Here is a 20,432-nt window from a genome sequence, read left to right as displayed (position 1 = left end):
TTTAAATCATTATTTAAATAATTATTTATTGAAAAGAAAGCGATCAAATAATATACAAATGGCTTAGGAATTGTATCTGTGATGTTATGACTATATCACGACTATATGTTCAAATTATATCCTTTGATTTATAATGTCATTATATTATAGATGTATATCTACAATTATCTTTATCAGTACAATATTAATAAACATAGATACTCGAACCGAAAACAACTTCACTTTACCTCGAACCTCATCGTTTTATTGTATATTTTGTTAAGTTTTTAAAATATACATATAAAGTCTATATACATATATCCTTATAACACCGTCAAAGCCCCGAGTACAGTAGCGAGCAAGCGGAACGGGAGTTACGACCCCGCGAAGTTCGGCATACGGACTTGCGGTATTTCGGACGCTTCACTCTGTAACTGTCGTATGTTCTTTGTAGCGAGCCGATTGTAGAGAAAGAGGGACTGAGGTTCGGGCGTTTCAAATTCAAAAATCCAAATCTTCGGTTCTTCATCGATGAAACTAGAAGTTGCAATATTTTACTTTCTAATTTGTGAAACGATCAATCGAGAAAACATCCCCAATCGAGACTCAATCATACAGTATCTGAAGATTAGACGATTCGCGGATGGAACGTGAGGCGGTCGTTTCCGCGGGCGATCGAGCAGATAGTTTCGCTGGAAGAAGCGAAGCTCGCGAACGCGTTCGAGAATTCGAAGAGAGGAGAGGTTGTGTTGGCTGGAGGGAACCGGTGGCCTAACGAACGTATACTTTCCGCCCGGCTACTTTGTTAGCCTCGTTTCTCCCTTTCTTCCGGTGCTGGCAGAGAGAAAGCAATGCGAGGTACTGACCCCTCGGAGCCGAAACCCAATTCTGTTCTGGACCGCAGTTATCCGATTATCACTATATACTTAACCCGCTAGAAGCGGGGGAGGGGAGGAGTCTTCTTGGTGTGTGGTTGCGGTGAATGGTGGTGGTGGTGGTGGTGGCCCTGTGATAGGGGCTGCTGGGGGTGTTGGTATTCCAGTGCTTCAAGCCGAGGGATACCTACATCCCGCGAAAGGAAGCGAGCGATTAATCACGTTTTACTAGACTTCGAGCCGAGCCAACCAATTTGGCCGGAAAGGTCGTTGTTTTCAGATAAGAAAGCCGGAGAAAGATGGAGCACGAGAAGGAGCCACCACGGAGCAGCGGAACAATCGACGAGTCCGACGGGTGATCCGGCGTATGGACAAACAATCTTATCTACTGGCCAAGAGATAGGACTCTCAATTTCTACGCGCTCTCTCTCTCTCCTTTTCTTTCGTTCTCTTTCGTTCACCTACCGATGCGACGTTCCTTTTCCTTCCTCAGCTCCCTGCTCGTCGCCTATTCCCTTTCTATTCCCGATACAGCTGAGACTCAAATCTCTACTCGACCCCCAACGGATCTTGTTGCCTCCGATGTCCACGCGAGAGATACATCCATTTTGCCGCGCGAGTACGCTTTATCGGTCGTGGGGGTGACGATACCCGATAAATATTAGCTCGCCGCGAAAGTGTCCGGTCGATCTTACACAGAGAAAGAATATACGTGACTGGTTTTCAAGAGAGTATCTTCGATCATGCGAGCTTGTTCGACCACTATTTTTGTGATCTGCTTGGTGGCTCGGCTAATTAAACTTAGCTTGCCGATCTCTCGGACCATTTCAGTCAACAGTTTCATTTGTGATTGTGCCTCTGGGATCCGGTGTTGCTTTTAATCATTCTTTAAGTTTCATCTCCACATTTTTACGATAAATGCATAAAAGTCTGTCGTTAATTGTTGTTGGCCCGCGTTCTACTTTCGTACTATCATAGACATTTAAGTAGGGGTTGCACTGTAACAGCGCGTGACAGCACTCTCCTCCATAGCGTCTCTCTTTGCCGAATTCGTTGAATAGCTCCAGTGGAACCTGTTACGACGTAAATACCCTTGTGTCTGTTTACAGACGAACATTGCGTTTAGTCCAAGTACTTGCACGCCGGTAATTTGTGGATTTAGTCGACCATAAATTCAACAGTCCTAACACTGATTGCAATATGATGTTTACGTAAGATGCTCGATATTAGATATTCCATGTATAGATGCATGGGAGAATTTTGAACTAATCTGTAGCCAGTCCTCATGTGTGAGGACGCGTTCATAAAGCATAAGACGAGCATCTTGGGGCTAATTGTAATTTTGGTAGTATCTGCTGGTCAAAGTTTGTTAGCCTGAACGCGAGAGATCATACGCGGTAAAATAATACGTCTGAAACGTTACTTCGGTAGAGATTGATACTAAACGTCGAATATTATACTGAATATTCGCCACGCTCTGATCCCCATGAAAACTTCCGTATCTCAGCGTATACCCACAACACACTTTGCCATAAAACGTTCTCGACACGCGTTGTAACTAAATCCGCCGTAACTCTATTCGAGAACGGGTCTGGCCGTGAGCCAATGAGCCGGTAGCTGGTGACAAAACTTATTCAATTATTTTTCTATCAACCAGCCCCTCTATCGTCGTGATGCGAACAGGTGACGGGTAGTTAACACAAACTTGTACAATTATTCACAATTAGAATTCGTTTCAACATACAGTGTGTGTACAAAGTATTCGTACACCTTTTAATAACTAATAACTTTTTTTGTAATCGTGCCAAACGACCTGATTTTTTATAATCAATTAGATGCAATGGTTTACGAAATGATATGGAAGAAAAATTTTCCCAAAATTATAATTTACAAGGTTACATGCAGAAATAACAAAGGCAATTTTTAAAAATTTTTTATTTGGGCCCTTAATGAAAATTTAAAATATATGTTTTGTAGATCTATGCTAGTTATACACATGCTTTAAATTTCATCGAAATCGATCAACATACGTACGAGCTACAAGCAGTCAAAAATGGTGAAAATCGAAGTTTTACACGACTTTTGATCAGTTTCTGCTTAAAATAAACAGAATCATTCGTCTTTCGATGCGTGTCGTTTTCTTCTGCGTCAACCGATTTCGATGAAATTGTTAGTATGTGTATAACTAACATAGATCTACAAAATATATACTTTAAATTATTATTAAGGGCCCAAAGAAAAAAGTTTTAAAGAATGCCTTTTTTATTTTTTCCATTTAACCTTGTAAATTACAACTATTTGGAAAATCTTTTTCGCATATCATTTCGTAAACCAATGCTTCTAATCGATTATAAAAAATCAGGTCGTTCGGTACAATTATAAAAAAGTTATTTGTTTTTTAAAAGGTGTACGAATACTTTGTACACCCACTGTATATGGAAATATTCTGAAATGATTATAAAGGTCGTCGCTCATTAGAACGCACCGCCGCCTGACCTGTACCGCACCACCGATGCCGTTTTGGGTTTCTTCTATGAATTTTAAGTTTAGTTTAAACATGTTCAAACAATCATAATGTATTAATATTGGATATCACTGTATTCGGGAAAGTCTACAGAATCTTTTGCTGTAAAGAATTCAATAGCTTTTATAATAACATTACAATATTTGATGAAAGTTGAAAAATATGTCTTTTTTTAAAACTCAATTTTCTCGTCTAGGTGAAAAATTAAGGACAGATTTGGAATCAGCTCGAAAAACTCTATAAGAATCTTACAGTCGGAATCGAAATGCTTTTTGGCTGTTGGACAGTGTAATAGTCGTTTGCAGCTTTTAATAATGTAAACTTTAGTAGCTGGTCGTCCGCATGAAGGTGGCAGGGAATAAGGGTATTTACCTAGCAGTGAGCTACGGAGAGCGCAAAGCGTTGATACGATGATTCCAAAACTAAATAACTAACGGTAGTCAAGGGAGAGAGAGAGGGAGAGGAGGGGGATAGAGTAAGAGAGCACTCGATTCGAGTTCCACGCGATCCACTCGGATCCGCAGCGAAATTCCCGTGGAAAGAGGACCCGAAGGACACGGCCGCGAGATTCCCAGCAGATCCTCTACGTCTCCGTGAAGAGACGAAGGTTCGAGTCCCCGGAAACGGTAAATTAATTCGCGAACGACAACTCCAGTCGCCGAGCTTCTACTCGCTTTCACCGTATAAACATCAGGGCCAGAAGTTGACCGGAGCAGAGCAGAGCAGATCGGAGCGGAGCAAAGCGGAGCAAAGCGAGAAGCTGAAGCGAGAAGCTGAAGCGTATCTGGCCGGCATGGCACCCGCCATATCCGGCGTATCCACCCCTGAAACACGTATTTGGCACCGTTTCTCCGTTGCCGCATCTGCATCGGACGTCAACGTACAACGGATCTTCGTATAGCAAACTGTGTCGATCGCAATCCGCGAACTGCGATGCGAACTGATATCGAATTCCCCGTGCCGGGCCGGGCCAGGGCCGGGGCCCCGGCGATCTGCGAAATTAAGGAAACTAACTGCTTTCGCGGGGGGAATCATACGTCGATTGCTTTCCAATTTCGAGGCACACACGCGAGAAATGTTTGATGACTGAACAAGCCGACAAGCCGGCCCCATTTCGTCTACATATTTCAAACGATCGGCCCGATTTTATGGGCAAAGGCGCAATCATTCCGATGGGGACCTGGTGAATGCATGTCCTGCTTTTCTGCCGTGCAACGTCAGTTTATTCCGTTTGGAATTTTCAGCGATGTATCCTCTATAGTCTACGAAATACATATTTTGAACGATCGTTTCGATTTTATAAATAATTTTTGTAATTGGTACGACAGGGAGACCTGCCATTAACCTGGTTCTGTTAGCTCGTGCGTTCGAAAAGAATTGTTGATCTCTAGGTATTTCCAAGTCTACATAAATTATTTCAGTCCCTTAATGGCATCTCAGCTTAAATTAGATTAATCGGTACTTCCTGAGAGATCCAAATGACCTCTATTTCCGATTTCTAATTTTAAATATAATAGTATTACTAAGGACACGAAAGTGCTTCTATGGGTATTTATGGAATAGAAGGATTTATTTTATACAAGGTGTTCATTTGAAAACTTCCCAGCCGAATATCTCGAAAAGTATGAATGATATTAAAAAAGTGTAAAACGTATATTTTTTATTATGGGATCTTATTGTACGTAAAAAGACCAGAATTCTCAATAACTACCCTTACAGATGAGATATGGGGCTGAAACTTGGCAGAGAGGGATCTTTTTGGGTAGGCTATCGAATGGTCCAAGCTCGATTAAAATCCCGCCGGGGGGACATTTCACCACCAAACCCGGGTATAGCCTTCTTTTTCACAATTTCAGCGCGGATATCTCGGAAACTATGCGAGATAGCGAAAAACTGAATGGAATAAATATTATGGCACATTTTGTCAGCTTTAATTTTGTATAGAATGGTCTTACTGCTAGGACACATAGTTTTCGAGATATAAGCGGAAAACCGAAAAAGGGGATTTTCTACGTGCCCCCCTGCACCCCGCTCACCTCCTAGGGGTAGGGACTTTTAGTATGTTTACCTCCTAACTAGTCCAAACAAAGTCTCAAAGTTAAAAATTGTGTTTCTTCCATTTCCTTCTACATCGCCCTTATGAGCATTCATTGACTGGACTACTTTAAATATCTCCGAAACTAGTGCGCGAATGAAAACAAAGTATCCTACGAAAATTGCTGGTCTTTCTACGTACAATAAGATCCCACAATAAAAAATATAGGTTTCCATTTGAAAAAACAAAGTTGACCTTCGAACGACCTTGAAAACGCCACCCAAATAAAAAACTGATACTGCCCCCCTCTTCCCCCCTCGAAATCCTTGGACACGTGTTTTACACTTTTTTAATATCTTTCATACTTTTATATTCGGCTGGAAAGTTTTCAAATGAACACCCTGTATATGCTATATTAAAAGTCTCACTTGAAACGACAGCAATTCCATTGTGGCAATTTACATAATAGAATCGAATACAGTTGCTTCAATCGCTTGGTACTTTCAGTATTAATTATTTGATCACATTCTTACTAATTGTAAGATAAATTATATAATCTGACCGAGAGTTATTTTTACGAAGCACAATTGAATCCTATTATGATACAAATTGTGAAGATCGGAATAAAAATTCGCTTTATACTTTTAAAGTAAAAAAATCCAGCTTGTTGAAATGGTTAAAACTTCACCTGAGGAATTCAGAAATTTTTAACTTTTTGTTATATTATCCTGTAGATTTTGACGAGAAACTGGCAAAAATCCAAGTTTTAATGTTAAAAATGCAACTACAAATTCTCCCCTGAAGAATTTACTTAGGGGAACCAATCGAAACGAAACCTCTCATAAAAGGTCTCCGGGGATAGCGCGGTACTATTTCGCCAACAGAAAGCTTAAAAGCTTAAAATCACGGATATTGATTCCGATGAAAAGGCACTCATACGCGCGCACGAATGCGTGGACAATTTCACTAATCTGTACGGACAAAAGACCTTTGTCTTTTACCGGGCAGACTGCATAATTCCTGCAGGTTGTTGATGGAACGTAAATATGGATGAATATTACAATACCGAAGTGAATAAAACTACAGAATTACAATTACTTGGATTGTTTGTACTCGATGACGTTCTCCATTGTACTTTCTACAAAGGGAGTAATTGTTTCTGTCGATCCTCTCTCTATTTTTCTAAATTGAAAACGGAACTACTTTCACTCGAAATACCGATAAAAGGTCTGACGTTTTAGAGTTCGCTTGCGTTCAATTCCCTATAGTAAATTAAATTTTGTTCGTATCGTTTCGTTTCGACTTCTTTTAAATATCATCTGTTGTTCTTGAAGTATTTCATAAAAAGAAAATATTTAAATTTTTTCCAGGGCTGATTTCACCCCTTTAATGCTAGAAATTAGGTACACGTTACTCTACCTGTGTGTGCAAAGTTCCATAATTCTTTGAATTTACGATAGGGGAATGTCTGAAGCTTGGGAACTCGGAAATATTGTTTGATTTGGTTTTACTCACCAATTGGCACGTTGACAGCAAAGAGAAAGAGAAGGGCGCGATGGCAGAGCATTGTGCACTGCATGGGAAACGCGATGAATCGTCCGTCGATGGAGCCAGCTATTCCTTTTATCTACTTAACCCTGTCATCTTCCGCGGGAACGTCGGTTTCCGGTCTCCTGACGCATAGCATGCCTGAAACACCATTAAAAAAAAGGCAATAACCGGTTAATCGTCGTTCACGGTTTTCGCCGTCGTCGTTGAGGCGGGTAGGGTGGGGAGAGAGACGCTATGAACGATTCATCGTCGTTCTGGAGTAGGGGCTTCCCCGGCTAGGTTGTTTGCAACGAAAGGACAGAAGGATACCACTTCTCTTGTCACCGAGTCCGGTTTATCGGCTGTTTCCACCGAGCGAACTTTCGACTCGCGCGCCTCTGCATCGCAAAACTGACTACCCTACCACTTCTGCTATCGTTATCTGGGACGAGGCTGACGTTCCTCCTCGTTGACGTTCGACCGTGTTCTCCAGAACTTGCCTAATAGGCCGGTCAAAGGCGAACTACGGATGCCACGTACCCAGGGAAGGGGACAGATGTACCCGTACGGGTCCCTCTCTGCATTTACATTCTGTTAACCGGCTGTTTTAAACACTGTCCAATCTCGCTTCCGAGCTGCTCCTTTTTTCTCTCTCTCTCCGAGGGGGATTAACACTAGAAACGATCCTGCAACGTGCTCTCGCAAAGTTCGAGCAATTCCGTCATTTTGTCGTCCATTCGAATCCCCTTAACGCCACAAATCTTTCCGACAGATTTGAAATTTTTACATTAGTTGGAATTGTGTAAAGATACATTTATAGTTAACTTTCTCGTACATTCATTTCTTTGAATGTTCTCTGACAGAGAATACCACATTTTTTAATGAAACATGTAATTTTAAATGATTTGCGAACAACTTTAGAGAACTAATGCGTATCCAATGATTCAAGGATCTTTCCGCTTCGTTGGGAGACTGAGAACGTTCTTTTATCCCTTCGAATAGTTGGTCAGAGCTAAGCGCTAAATCAGGCGAACGGGAGCATGTGGTAGTAATTCTCATAGCAATATTTTAACTTAACACGCCGCGCCGCACCGGGACCAATATCAACCACAATTAAGTCAATTTTTGAGAGTTAAAGAACCAGCAATTTTTCTTATCAAAATTGCCATTTTCTTTTTCAAATGCTACTGTTTCTTTCAGCTTCGTTAATTCGCGTCAGCTTACATGCATGCGTCGAGTTGGCTGCAAAGTTCGTTTCGTTGTTTCATGTAACGAAATAATGCTGCCACTTTGAAACAATTGTATTTAACCCACTTTTATTAAAGTATCTTTCGATGGCTTATTCCGCTGTAGATTGCAGAGAAAATCCATTTACGTTCTTTCCTATCTTCTATCGATTTCAAACTTTTATTCAAACGAAACGAGCTTTCCGGTGTATTTGTTTAAAAATCGTTTTTTTAGTTTCCATGGTAAATAAACGAGTCGATCAAATGCTTTGTCGATGGAGCGCCGAACCAGAAGTGAAATACACGTGTGTCTAAAAATTATTTAAATAAAAATAAACCTTTAAAAAATACCACGTTTTTAAGACGGACTAAAAAGTATAAAATAATTTTTCCTTACTCATGCATTAATTATCTATTGCATGCGCCCCACGTTTTTCGTTTTAAATCTTACAAGTATTTCAATCACAAATTTTCAGGACTATCTGTACGGGGTTAGAAATCTGTATGGGGCTAGAAAAAATTATTTTATACGTTTTAGTCCGTTGTATTTAAAATTAAAAAACGTGGTATTTTTTAAAAATTTATTTTTATTTAAATAATTATTTTCTGCTTTTTAGTCCTGTGTTACTACAGACATGTAGTAAATCTCAGACGGTATTGCGACGCGTCATATCGAAAACAAACGCCGTGGTAAAATGTCAAAGATAAAAGTTCGACGGAGGATCTCGGTGTAACTGTTCTTTCGCTTGGTAAACAAACATTATAGTATAATAATACGTAGTAACCTTCTAAACACGGTACGGAGCTTGAACGCACACTGAGCTCCTGAAAATCGGAAAACAAAATTTGACCAAGGTACCCCATTTTAGCCCAACTTTGTACTTTACTGACGCTAAATCGTCGCGCATGCGTGAGAAACCGTGCAATATCCCAACACTGAGTGGAGTAGGGAGTGCTGTCGCGCGGAGTCGGGATCGCTGAACGCGATTACGTACTACCGAGCGTCGCGCGGGGAGGTGTAACGGTTAAATTTAATAGTTTATGTGTCCTAAACGCATAGGCTTTTAAAAAATTTTTTTTTAATATTGCATTGTCATCCAGTTCTGAGCTATGTTTAAAATTCCAAGACCCTAGCTCATCGGGAAGTTAGTTTATAGTCAATTGCAAAAGTTGTACCGAACAAACAGACAGACAAGAAAGCGAACTATTAAAAACGTGGTAAAATGGTTTGAAAAATCAAGCAGAACATTTTCATAGTGTGAACACGGAAGTGTTAAATGGAATAAAACTGAAATGTTAAATGTTCACCGTCCGAATTACCTACAGATCATGTTAAACGTCTGACCTCATACTGTCGACGACTACTTAAACCAAAGTGATAGAAACGACCATAAATACGACAACCGGGCCGTGCGCTTCTTTCGAAGAAAGTGCAACAAAAGCGTGCGTACCAGGCAGCGACGACGTTCGAAATTAAAAATAACGGTGCCAGGCTAGAAGGGGCGGGCTTTATTAGAGGTATAAACGTCAGATAAACACCGGTTTATCGTTTCGGGCGATAATTTTGAGCGAGAAATAGCGGATACGGCGTTGGACGCGACGTATCGCGCTCGATGAAACGAAAGGCTGTAATGCTGCGAGTATTATTGAAATGATTATGCAGTAAACGGCGGGTATACGGTCTGCGCCCATCCCCTCGGTTAGGTTGTCGCGGAACGTTCCGACCGTCGTATTACAAAATTGTTAATTTTCCGTGTATGCTCGCATGTCGCGCGTTCCACGTGGTGCGCACCATTGATCAGATATTCGGCCCTTTCCTGTCCGGTGCGGCGCGGCGCGGCGCGGCGGGACGGTTCAATCGGCGATAAAGTATTTGCAATGATAATCCATCGGGCGCAGCACGCCTAAACATCGGGCGCGTCGTTAAATCTCGATTCTGTTGATCGATATCGTTGACGGACGTGACGGTAAATTATTAATCGCCGCCGCGGCGATCGCTTTTAAATGGGTTTCGACGTAGACGGCACAATAGCCCCAGCCGGCCAAGCTTTTACCGACAGAGACATGTCGTCGAGAGGGCCCAAGAAACGAAAAGCATTGTTTGTTATCGGACAATTCGATATAGAAAACTGAAACGAACATTTTTCTGCTGCTTGACTCTCGCGTTCCTTTTTCCATCCTTGTTCCGTCGCTATTTTAACAGGGGGAAATGGAATTGCGTGTTTGTGCGTTGTTCTGAAAATATAAACTGGAAATTTTCTCTCTTTCTTTGTGCTTGTTAGACAGAGTTTTACGCTGCCTCGACATCGAACGTCATTAGGCAGCGGATTTTGTGCATTCATAAGAAAAACGGTTGCATGAAATTTTTAATCATCAATAAAGGAAGAAACATGTTTATTGTATTTGTCATTCTCGTAGAATCATTTGATCAATTGAATCCAATTTAGGGCGGAACGGTAAATAAGCCCTTGGGCGGCCTGTTGCGATACCTTTAACCGCGGGGATTTTCCAAAAGTGTAAATTAGCTCGTCGACTTTTCCGACACTTGATGCGATTTATGGAAACAAATTCGTAAGCCGGTCTCGGCATAAAAATTACAACTTGTACACACACTGTCGCACACTATACGTAAGTCGCCTGAAACAAGTTTCTCACGCGGGCTTGACGGTAGATTACGCGATTCATAAAACGGGCACGAAAGGAAAAATGTAGTTAAATATAAAACGCAAAGCGCGACACGCGTGTTGTACATAACCGGTGGCGGTTGTTCGTTGCGCCCGGCGAAATTATTTAAATTGTAGCGTGCGCTCTAACTACAAATAAATTACGCGGTGAAATGTGTCGCGTGTCGACAAATATAATACATCGCGAAACGCGCTAACTTTCCGCGCATCGGATATTTTCTAGTACACCATGAAAAAGTGTCGTGTCTAGGAGCTAGCGTCGTTCATTTGTTTAGCTATGTTCAGTCACGAGTGAGCCACGAGATGTTAGATATTACCACGATGCTATTCATTTTCGATAGACATTGAGTCAGAAACATGCACTACATAAACAGAGCTTTTCTCGATTCGAAGCTTGTATTTTTCTGAACAATATACATTTTTTGGAACACTAAGACAAGAACACTTGTAATTGAAGACTGTTTACAACTAGAAAAGGCCTAATACCCAATAGTTGTTCTAAAAAAATGCTTAAAAATTACTTTTACATTGAAAAGTTACACAAGCCTCCCTTAACGCATACTTCAACTATTTACTATTTCAAATTCTATTTTACCCAGCTCCGTGAACAATAAATATCGTCTAAAAACAATCAAATAGTATACAAATGTCAACGATAAGTGTTCACATAGTTTTGAGCGGGGGTGTATGTCCTGGACACAAGAATGGGAAAATATCAGTTTCTCCGATGAGAAAAAGTTCAACTTGGATGGGCCAGATGGTTACAAATACTACTGGCACGTTTTAAGAAAAGAAAGTAAAAATCAGGTGGCTTTATGGTAATTTCGGGGGGTGTAGTCGTTGATTCGTGCCCGATTGCAATCACAATTCTTAATCACTAAATTATAAGGTATTTCGAAGCAAATTTCATTGGTAACCCAACAAGCTTACGCCTTCGATCTAGATACCAGATTTTGTCGCGAGTCAAGTGCCGGTGTTGGTTAACACAAGAAAATTTTAATGTTTCGTGTTACAAAGCGAAAGTCTGATCGTTTGATCTATTATCTTCGATGGAAATTGAGAGGCACTAAGCGCTGTAAGGATCGAGTCACCCTGTAATTCACGGGAGATCAAGGCAGCTACGCGAAATACCATTTTGCAAAAAGTACCTTTACGTTCGGCGTGTCCATCCTGTTAAGGTCTACGTAAATCACTCTGCAAATATGAATTGAATCAAATACGTTAATTGCGTTAAGTTGCAATTTTCGAGATTTACGTCATCCCGTTAATCATCGTAGAATTTTTGGTGGGAAGAGTTTCAAAAATATGATTTAATAACAAGTGTAATCTGAATAGTTGAGGTCTGAAACGGAGAGATTAGTAATGGTCGGTTAAAAATTTCGAACGCGCAATTTCGAGATTGTCAACTCGTAATCGTGTCCCGTGTGCAGGGAACTCTCCGCGTAAAATACGAGACACGGAACGGAACACGAAATGCTGCAGTTCGTTACCGAAAAGGTAAAGCCGATCTATACCACAAACAGCAGAAGTAGCAGCGGAAGCAGCGACCGGGCGCGGGCGGCTGCTGCGGCAACGAATTGGCTCTTTCACGCAGACAGCCGAACAAAAAGAGTCGGACGGGGTTAACTCTAATTTACATTCGCGCGCACCTATGTACTCTGCATATTTACAATGCACGTACGCGCGTATACGGTACGTGCCGGAAGGTGTGCCCCGAGCGAATGAGAAAGTCTTGAGTTAACAGTCCGGACGATTTTCAAAGACAACTTTACCGCTGCGCCGCGCCGCGCCGCCAGCCACGTTTTTCGTGAATACACCAATTCGGAAACTACCACGTGCTCCCGTATTTTCACCTGTTAACCGGATGATCTTTCAATCCGAAACAGTTGCTGAAATGAAATTGCCGCAACAATTCAACAACGCTGCAGATAATATTGCGATCAAATGAAAAATAATCTAAAGTCACCAAGGCTTTGGATGCGTCAAGCAGAATTACAATGAAAGTATCGCGAGAATGGAAAAAATATCGACCGGAACCTGCTTGAAATATCCGGTAGAATTCACAGAATATTTGACAGCGGAGGAAACCACGGTAGTTCAAGAATTTATAATTTGCACGAATACACGCTATGTTGGACCTTAATTTTTGACCAACGATACAATGCACTCCACTATGCAGTATTGTTCCTTTAGGTGAGAAAAAAATTTGTGCATAGTTTGAGATCGATCGGATAAAAGGATCACGTGGCGCACTTAAATTGAACATTTTGAAATTCACCTTAACTATGGAACATGGCATATCGTTGGATTTGTCTTTTTTTCTTAATAGGAATATTTAAATAAAAATAACGATGACCTTGAAATCTCGAAAATATGATGTCCAAAAAAATTTTTTATTTTGCTCCTGTGACATTTTTACGTATAATTACAAATAACAGTGATATTTAAATACCTACATTAAAATGTAGCATATTTCGACTGATAGTAGGACATATGTATGTATTATTTTGTATGAGTAAAATAACATATTAATAGTTGTAAATGAATATATTCTACAGGATATTAATAAGGAACTATGTCTTATATTCTGAAGAAGTAATATATACCCGTTTTTCGCTAAAGTAGCTTTCTTTACATCAGGATATTGCTGGCGGTAATCTTTTACAATTTGTAGGATCATCTGCTTTTCTTCCTCATTACGCGCTAAAATTTGATTAAAATCCTGCATTAACTTAACAGCTCTTTCTGCCGAATCGTTAACCACCGGTAAAGCTTCAATTATATCTAAATCTATTTTATAAGATGGTTCATCTTGCCAAACTATAATAATAATATAATATAATGTGATCCTTTTATCCGATCGATCTCAAACTATGCACAAATTGTTTTCTCACCTAAAAGAACAATACTGGATGGTAGCGCGCATTGTATGTATCTCGATAAAAATTTTTCTCCAAGTATATTTCGGTTCACCCTAATACACACGTATCAACTAACATCAATAATCCAATGTGCAGGAATAAATAAAGAATAACTCAGAAATAAAAGTGTGGTAGTATTGAAAAAGGAATATCTCGGTATTTGAGAAATATTGGATATTGGAAACGTCAAGTTAATTTTATTTCAGATGAAGCATCTACCGAATAATGCGGATTAACAATATAGTGTGTTTCGTGTTTATTTAAACGAAATAGCTGTGACACATTGATATTTATCAACACCTTAAATCACTATTGGGGGATTATACGATCACGACGAGATTACAAATTTAATTATTCGAACAGCATACTAAAAAGAAATGGTGTAAACAGGTTTGATAGTTCCCCTAAAGCAACACAGGCTGGAAAACTTATTAATTCGAAATTATCTTTCTTCCGGCGCGAAGGAGTTTCATTTTTTTCATTATGTTTCCTCTGGCTCGGAGCAGTCCGCAGGAGCGTGCCGCATTTACATAAATGTTATCTTTCAGACTTCAGTCTCCGGCGGAATGGTTTTACCCTGTTACCCGCGAAGAAGCGAGAATTGCATCGTTTACGAACCGAGAAATAGATAATAGTACGTCAACGAGACCGTAAATCATTGCCAGACAGATGCGCAGAAACATTTCTTCCACTTTTTCATCTTTCCAGACTTTTCGTGGCAAATGGTTACAATCATATATTGTATTTATACGATGGTGCATTCGAGTGTATTAAGAACATTGTATCATAACATTTGAAAAGGAATTTTTACAATTTTTTTCACATTTTTCATTGAAATATGACAAGAATCTTTGATAATTTTTTAGATGTTTAGATATGTCCGAGAAAAGTTATATTTCCTTGAAAAGGCTGATTCCTGAGGGCATTTGAAGTAATTTTCTGGATTGTCTCGAAGAGTATCGATGCACGCGCGGTTCTAAAATCGCAGAGCATGCAATTGCCGTCTATTATCGGTCTAATGAGAGGTCTGCGAGTTGTCACGGGTCTGGTATCAGGTTTTCTATCATTGTTGCTGGCGTTGCAGACGGTAAAAGAACGCGGAGGTCCCGTGGAAGAAGCATCACGACGATCCTTGCTGCTGGCGTGTTGCATGTGTAATGAGAGCTTACGTGCTTAGATTAAACGCAGATTAAAGCGGAACTCGGATGGGCTTAGCGTGAGAGATCATTTGTCCGAGATAATTATTTTTCAGGTACGGGTGCTTACTTGCGAAGCACGTGGCTACCTCCCGGCACGACGATTAATCAACCAACAGAAAACTGTCGAACAAGTGTAAGAAAATTACACGGCCTACAATTACTTCCGGCCTCGACGCGCGACGGTACGAAGACCGATACCCAGATTAAAACTGTACGATCCCCGGGCTACTTGCAATTTACATTTCACTTCATCGATCAACTTATCACTCCTGGTGCCCAAGGTGATTCGGAACCCACCTTATAAAAACTGTAGGTCCCGTCGCGAAATAATCACAGCAGTTAAAAAAGCGACGTAAAATAAATAAATAAACAAAAAACTTATCTCTCCTACACCTATTCATTTACTGTTTCCTTTATCTCGATCGACAATTTGTTAACAAAGTATATTGACGTTTTCAGCGCACTGGTTCGATCTGATGTTACTAAGCAATTTTGCAAATTACCACAAAATTTTCAACGTTTCGGTATATTTTTAGACCATTTCCAAGAAAAAATTTTTATTTAATTGCGGCTGTAAAAAAATCATTAAATCAATGTATAATATGTAATGTATGTTTTGTACATTCTGCACGAAAAACCAAATGTTCTAAGAAACAACTCACTTGCTGAGTGAACAAATTATTTTTAATTCTTTACAGTTTTATAACCACGTGTTGGTAAACGTTAAGATTTGAAGAGGCAACTAATCAGAAAACATCAATCGACCCATTGGCCAATCAATATTTGGCGGTAAATATGAACCGTGAAAAATCCAAGCACAAGTTTCCACTGTTTGTATACCATACGAAGTTGTGGTAATTTATTAATTGACATTCAATCTACTTGTGATGTACTTTAAAGCCATTAGCAGATTTTACTTATTAGAAAAAAATACATTACATATTATACATTGATTTAATAATTTTTCACAGACGCAATTAAATAAAAATTTTTTCTTCGAAATGGTCTAAAAATAGACCGAAACGTTGAAAATTTTTTGATAATTTGCAAAATTCCTTAGTTAGTAACATCAGATCCAACCAGTGCGTTGAAAACGTCAATATACTTTGCTATTCATTTACGTCTAATCATTGCACAAAATGTACTACACTTTAAATACATCTTTCTATTGCACTTGGCAATCAAATGGACAACAATCCTTTCAATGAGAAACTAACGATTTTGATAAAAAAAGTTTCTTCATAAATTCTCGTATGGCCAATTTCATTTGTGAAGTAACAATCTGTCCTTCGTGAAATAACCTAATCACTGTTTTGGAGATTCGTAAAGACAAATGGTACAACTATAAAATGAGAGTTTGGATATAGTACTGTCTAGAAAAATTAAGTAAACCTTGAACGAAAGCGATATAGTTCGTGTAGCAATTTGAATGTAAAAATACATGTCGGCTGGAACGTGTAGTGTCTCATCTTATGGCAGTCTCGAAGGAGACACTTTGCGAAGAGCATTTTAACAATTTTCGAAACGACCGGTCGACCAAAATGGCTGAAATATTCATCGCGAGCCATTGATCCTACACGGGGCACGCACTATAGCACAGTATCGTATGCACGCGTATACTGTGTCAGACCAAACCGCGACACTATCACTTTTCCGATGATGATCGTTTGCGGTCGCGCAGGTATTTCGGGGTACAAGAGTAGGCGAAATTTACGTGAAAATAAATTTGAAACATTGCCTGAGCACCGCAGCTTCCGGATAGCTTTATTCGACGTGACCTGACGCCTGCATCAACGCCCTCGTAAAAATAATAATTCCCGTAATACGGAGCAATTCGCGCATTCGCCGGCCGCTGGTTTCATCGTAACGAGATTCAGGATTGCTAGCGCGCGCGCAAAAAACAAAATAGAAAATCGTGAGTCGAACCTCGAAAACGAATTAAAGCGACCGGGGGCAACGCGCGCGAGCATTTAGATAATGAGAAGCTTTTCATTTAAAATCTCTTGTAATGTAAATGGACATTTAATTGAATAATCGGGAACAAAATTTAATAATCAAGAGAAATGGAAAGAATAACCCGGCGTTTCTCAGGCGAAAAATGGATTATCGTTTAGTGGACGTCCAAGTGATTTTTATTTTATCTCGTCAGACAGTGACCTATCGATTTTCGTGTTCACCTGCTGTTATCCTCTTGAATAAACACCGTTACATCATATCGAACACGATGAAGGAGCGAGGAGAGTCCGTACAGTGTACCTACATGTGAACTGCTCTTTATTTTACATATTCTGAAATTTTAAACGACCCTGCTGCGAGCTCGCTGCTTCGAACTTGAAAGAATTCTGTAGATTTTCTGAAAATTAGGCGAGTATTATCTTAAGAATATATTGATTCAGAATACAATTTTTTTAGTCAACTTCGAGGTATTTTACCACGATTTTATTAGCTCGCTTTCTTGTCTGCCTGTTTGTCTGTCCGGTACAAATTTTGCAATTTATTTTAAGCTAACTTCTAACTTTAAATTTGAAACACAGCTCAGATCTGGATGACAATGCAATGTTTTCTAAAAAATATTGTAAAAAAGCCTATGCGTTAAGGAGATATAAATTATTAAATCTAACCGTTACACCTCCCGCGCGACGCTCGGTAGTACGTGACCGCGTTCAGCGATCCCCACTCCGCGCGACAGCGCTCCCTACTCCACTACGCGTTCCCACTCTGACTCATCCCCACTCCACTTCGAGCTCCGTGCAGTGTTTACAAAGATACTACGTATTATTATACTATAATGTTTATTTACCGTCTGAAATTTACCACATGTCTCTGTTATAATCTTATCAAAATGTTTAAAATCGATTTAAAAATTTCAGACACACAAGACTAAAAAGCAGAAAATAATTATTTAAATAAAAATAAATTTTTTAAAAATACCACGTTTTTAAAACGGACTAAAAAGTATAAAATAATTTTTCCTAGCCCTGTACAGATTCCTAACTCCGTACAGATAGTCCTGAAAATATGTGATTGTGAATTTTGAACAGCTATGAAAATACTTGTAAGATTTAAAACGAAAAACGTGGGGCGCAAGATAATTGTACATAGTAAGGAGTGTAGAGAGTAGCTGCCGTTGAGAAAACTCGCACAACATTTCATATCATTTGCAGTGCAATAAAATTGTTAGTGATTTAAGTGAACTGTCCATGCTTCATGTGCCCCACGTTTTTCGTTTCAAATCTTACAAATATTTTCATACCTATTCAGAAATCACATAGGAATCTGTACGGGACTAGGAAAAATTATTTTATACTTTGTAGTCCGTTTTAAAAACGTGGTATTTTTTAAAAATTTATTTTTATTTTGACCATAAAATTGCAAACGCTTACTTAGAATGAAGTACAGAAATAATTTTATATCGCATGGATTTGGTTATAGCCAAAATGAAGCTGGGTAGCAAATAAAATATCTAAACCAGCAAACTCCCATAAAGAACATTTTTAAAAAATGTACAAGCACGTTATTCGAATTCCGGCCGAAAGGAGCGACGCAAATGCAGCGTAAAAAGCTTGCAACCGTTCTAGTAAAATGATTAATAGATGAATGCTGTCTCCGGAGAGAAGCAATAGTCATGCATTACTCTCGGGGGAGCCATAACCTCTCGGTTGAAGATTAACCGTCACGTAAAACTGAGACTTTAACAAATGCCTCTTAAAGAATACAGAGAGCTGACGCAGGTAAATCTACACCGTAGACTCTACAGGGACAGATACCTACGAGACAGTTTTACAGCTCTGGACACGGTTCTCATGCTGTCCCGTACAGCACAATTAAAACGAAATGAGAAGGCCACCGACTGTTGCCTGTACGATCCTGCCGCTTTTGTAGCCGGAAAACCGTTTAAAAATAATACGATTTTATTAGATAAAGGGTTCGCTAAAATTGGAAATTTTTACTATGTACGAAGCAATGTTTTATACTCTTATGTCCGAGGAAAATTCGAGAAGAAACTTTCATTTTTTATTTTACGCCGACAAAAAACCTTGAGAAATGAACACGAAAATTGTTTTTGTGGATCATAAGCCCGTACCTCCATGATCTCAAACGAATTTGTCCGGAAGCTGCAAATAAATTCGCAAAAAGAGCCTCGCCTGCAACGAGATAAATATTCCACGCACCGAACCGGAAGAATGGACAGGAAAATTGTGTTTGGCTGGGTGGATCATAAGTTTCCGACATTCTGACGTTCGGCAAAGGGCACTTAAGCCCCGTGTGTCGATGGGCAGGATCGAATCCGTCGCGCGTCGCTCGGAAGCTGCAAACAAATTCGCGAGCTCCTCGCGGGCCTGGATCCGCATGGCGCGTCGTCCTCCGCTCGAGGAAATATATGACACGGAACGATTATAATCGGCCCTCCGCCGCGCCGTCGACGTTCGACCAACATTTCCATTCAGCAGCGTCAAAAGCGATTCTACGTTCCCGTGGAATTCGGTTAGTTCGCGCGGGGACGTGAATAAAGGCGTACGTGTGCCCGGAATATAAGATACCCGTCCCTCATATGTGTCTCCCGGCTCCGTTTCCGTTGCCTCCGCCACCCGTGAATTCGTGAATATTCAGTGACGCCGATCTTCGGGCAGGTTTACGACTCCTCTTCGCTTTTACGAGTTTGTCAAGATGAAACGACTCCGCGCGAAACTCGAATCCCTCTTTTCGTTTCGTGGCTTCGTTGCCCGTGAACGTTTTCTTTCAACCGTGCTTCCCCCTCCCCCCACCCTACTGTCACCCCCTTACGCCCCTTAAACCCACCCTTCACTGTCCCGTAAAATATGGGGGACCTCGCAATCCATGGGAAGAGCAGAGCTAAATTGCATTTGCGGATTATTTGTCCTTCGAGTTTGAGCTTCCGCGATTGTTGGACGCCCCGACGCGTTTTTGCTATCTTAAATCCCGGTCCCCCGAATTAATTTGATGTCGCTTACTGGTCTACCCGTGGTAACAATTATTCGATCAGACAAATCGTCTGTCAAACTATTTATTATTCTGTTGTCTCTGTGATACAGGCTTTTCCTTTTTTTAGCAATATGTGTCTTGTACGGTGCGGAAAACGCAGCACGTTATGTACTTCAGATTTCCATTACTTAAGTCTCGTTAGGATTCACGAGTCCGCAATTTCTGAAATTCAATTTCCGTTTTCTGATAAAGGAACTTATTATATAGAAATTTGTTTGTTCGTTGTATTGAGGAGGTAAACTCTTTTCTCCAGGATTGCAAGGGTGCTGGATTCGCCTTCTCAATTCTCAATAATACAAGCACGAGGGTTTCAGTAGTCAAAAACGCTAGATAAAAGATCGATCTAAAGTCCTATTTTTTCATTTACGAGGCGTAATTTACATTATTTGGCAGCATGTAGCTATGAAAATAGCTTCCGAATAATGCAAATTACGCTGTCGAATAATGCTAATTAC

General features: G+C 40.1%; 1 protein-coding gene across 5 annotated transcripts in view; it reads right to left on the bottom strand.

Annotated features, from left to right (window-relative positions):
* LOC143210084 (lachesin) overlaps positions 1 to 20,432 on the bottom strand; it is a 292,319-nt gene that overhangs the window by 165,927 nt on the left and 105,960 nt on the right. For 4 of the 5 annotated variants that reach the window (XR_013009184.1, XM_076426569.1, XM_076426567.1 and 1 more), the window contains one exon: positions 6,929 to 7,102. Coding sequence is in view for 3 of the 5 variants with exons in the window: in XM_076426569.1 (XP_076282684.1) it covers positions 6,929 to 6,992 (64 nt within the window). In the remaining 2 variants the exon portion in view is untranslated. Of the gene's footprint in view, positions 1 to 6,928; positions 7,103 to 20,432 lie in introns of those variants that run through there. The other variant, XM_076426570.1, reaches the window with a different exon arrangement.

The sequence above is a fragment of the Lasioglossum baleicum genome, chromosome 6, assembly GCF_051020765.1.
Source record: "Lasioglossum baleicum chromosome 6, iyLasBale1, whole genome shotgun sequence".
Lineage (NCBI taxonomy): Eukaryota > Metazoa > Arthropoda > Insecta > Hymenoptera > Halictidae > Lasioglossum > Lasioglossum baleicum.
This window is presented reverse-complemented; position numbering and strand designations above follow the sequence as displayed.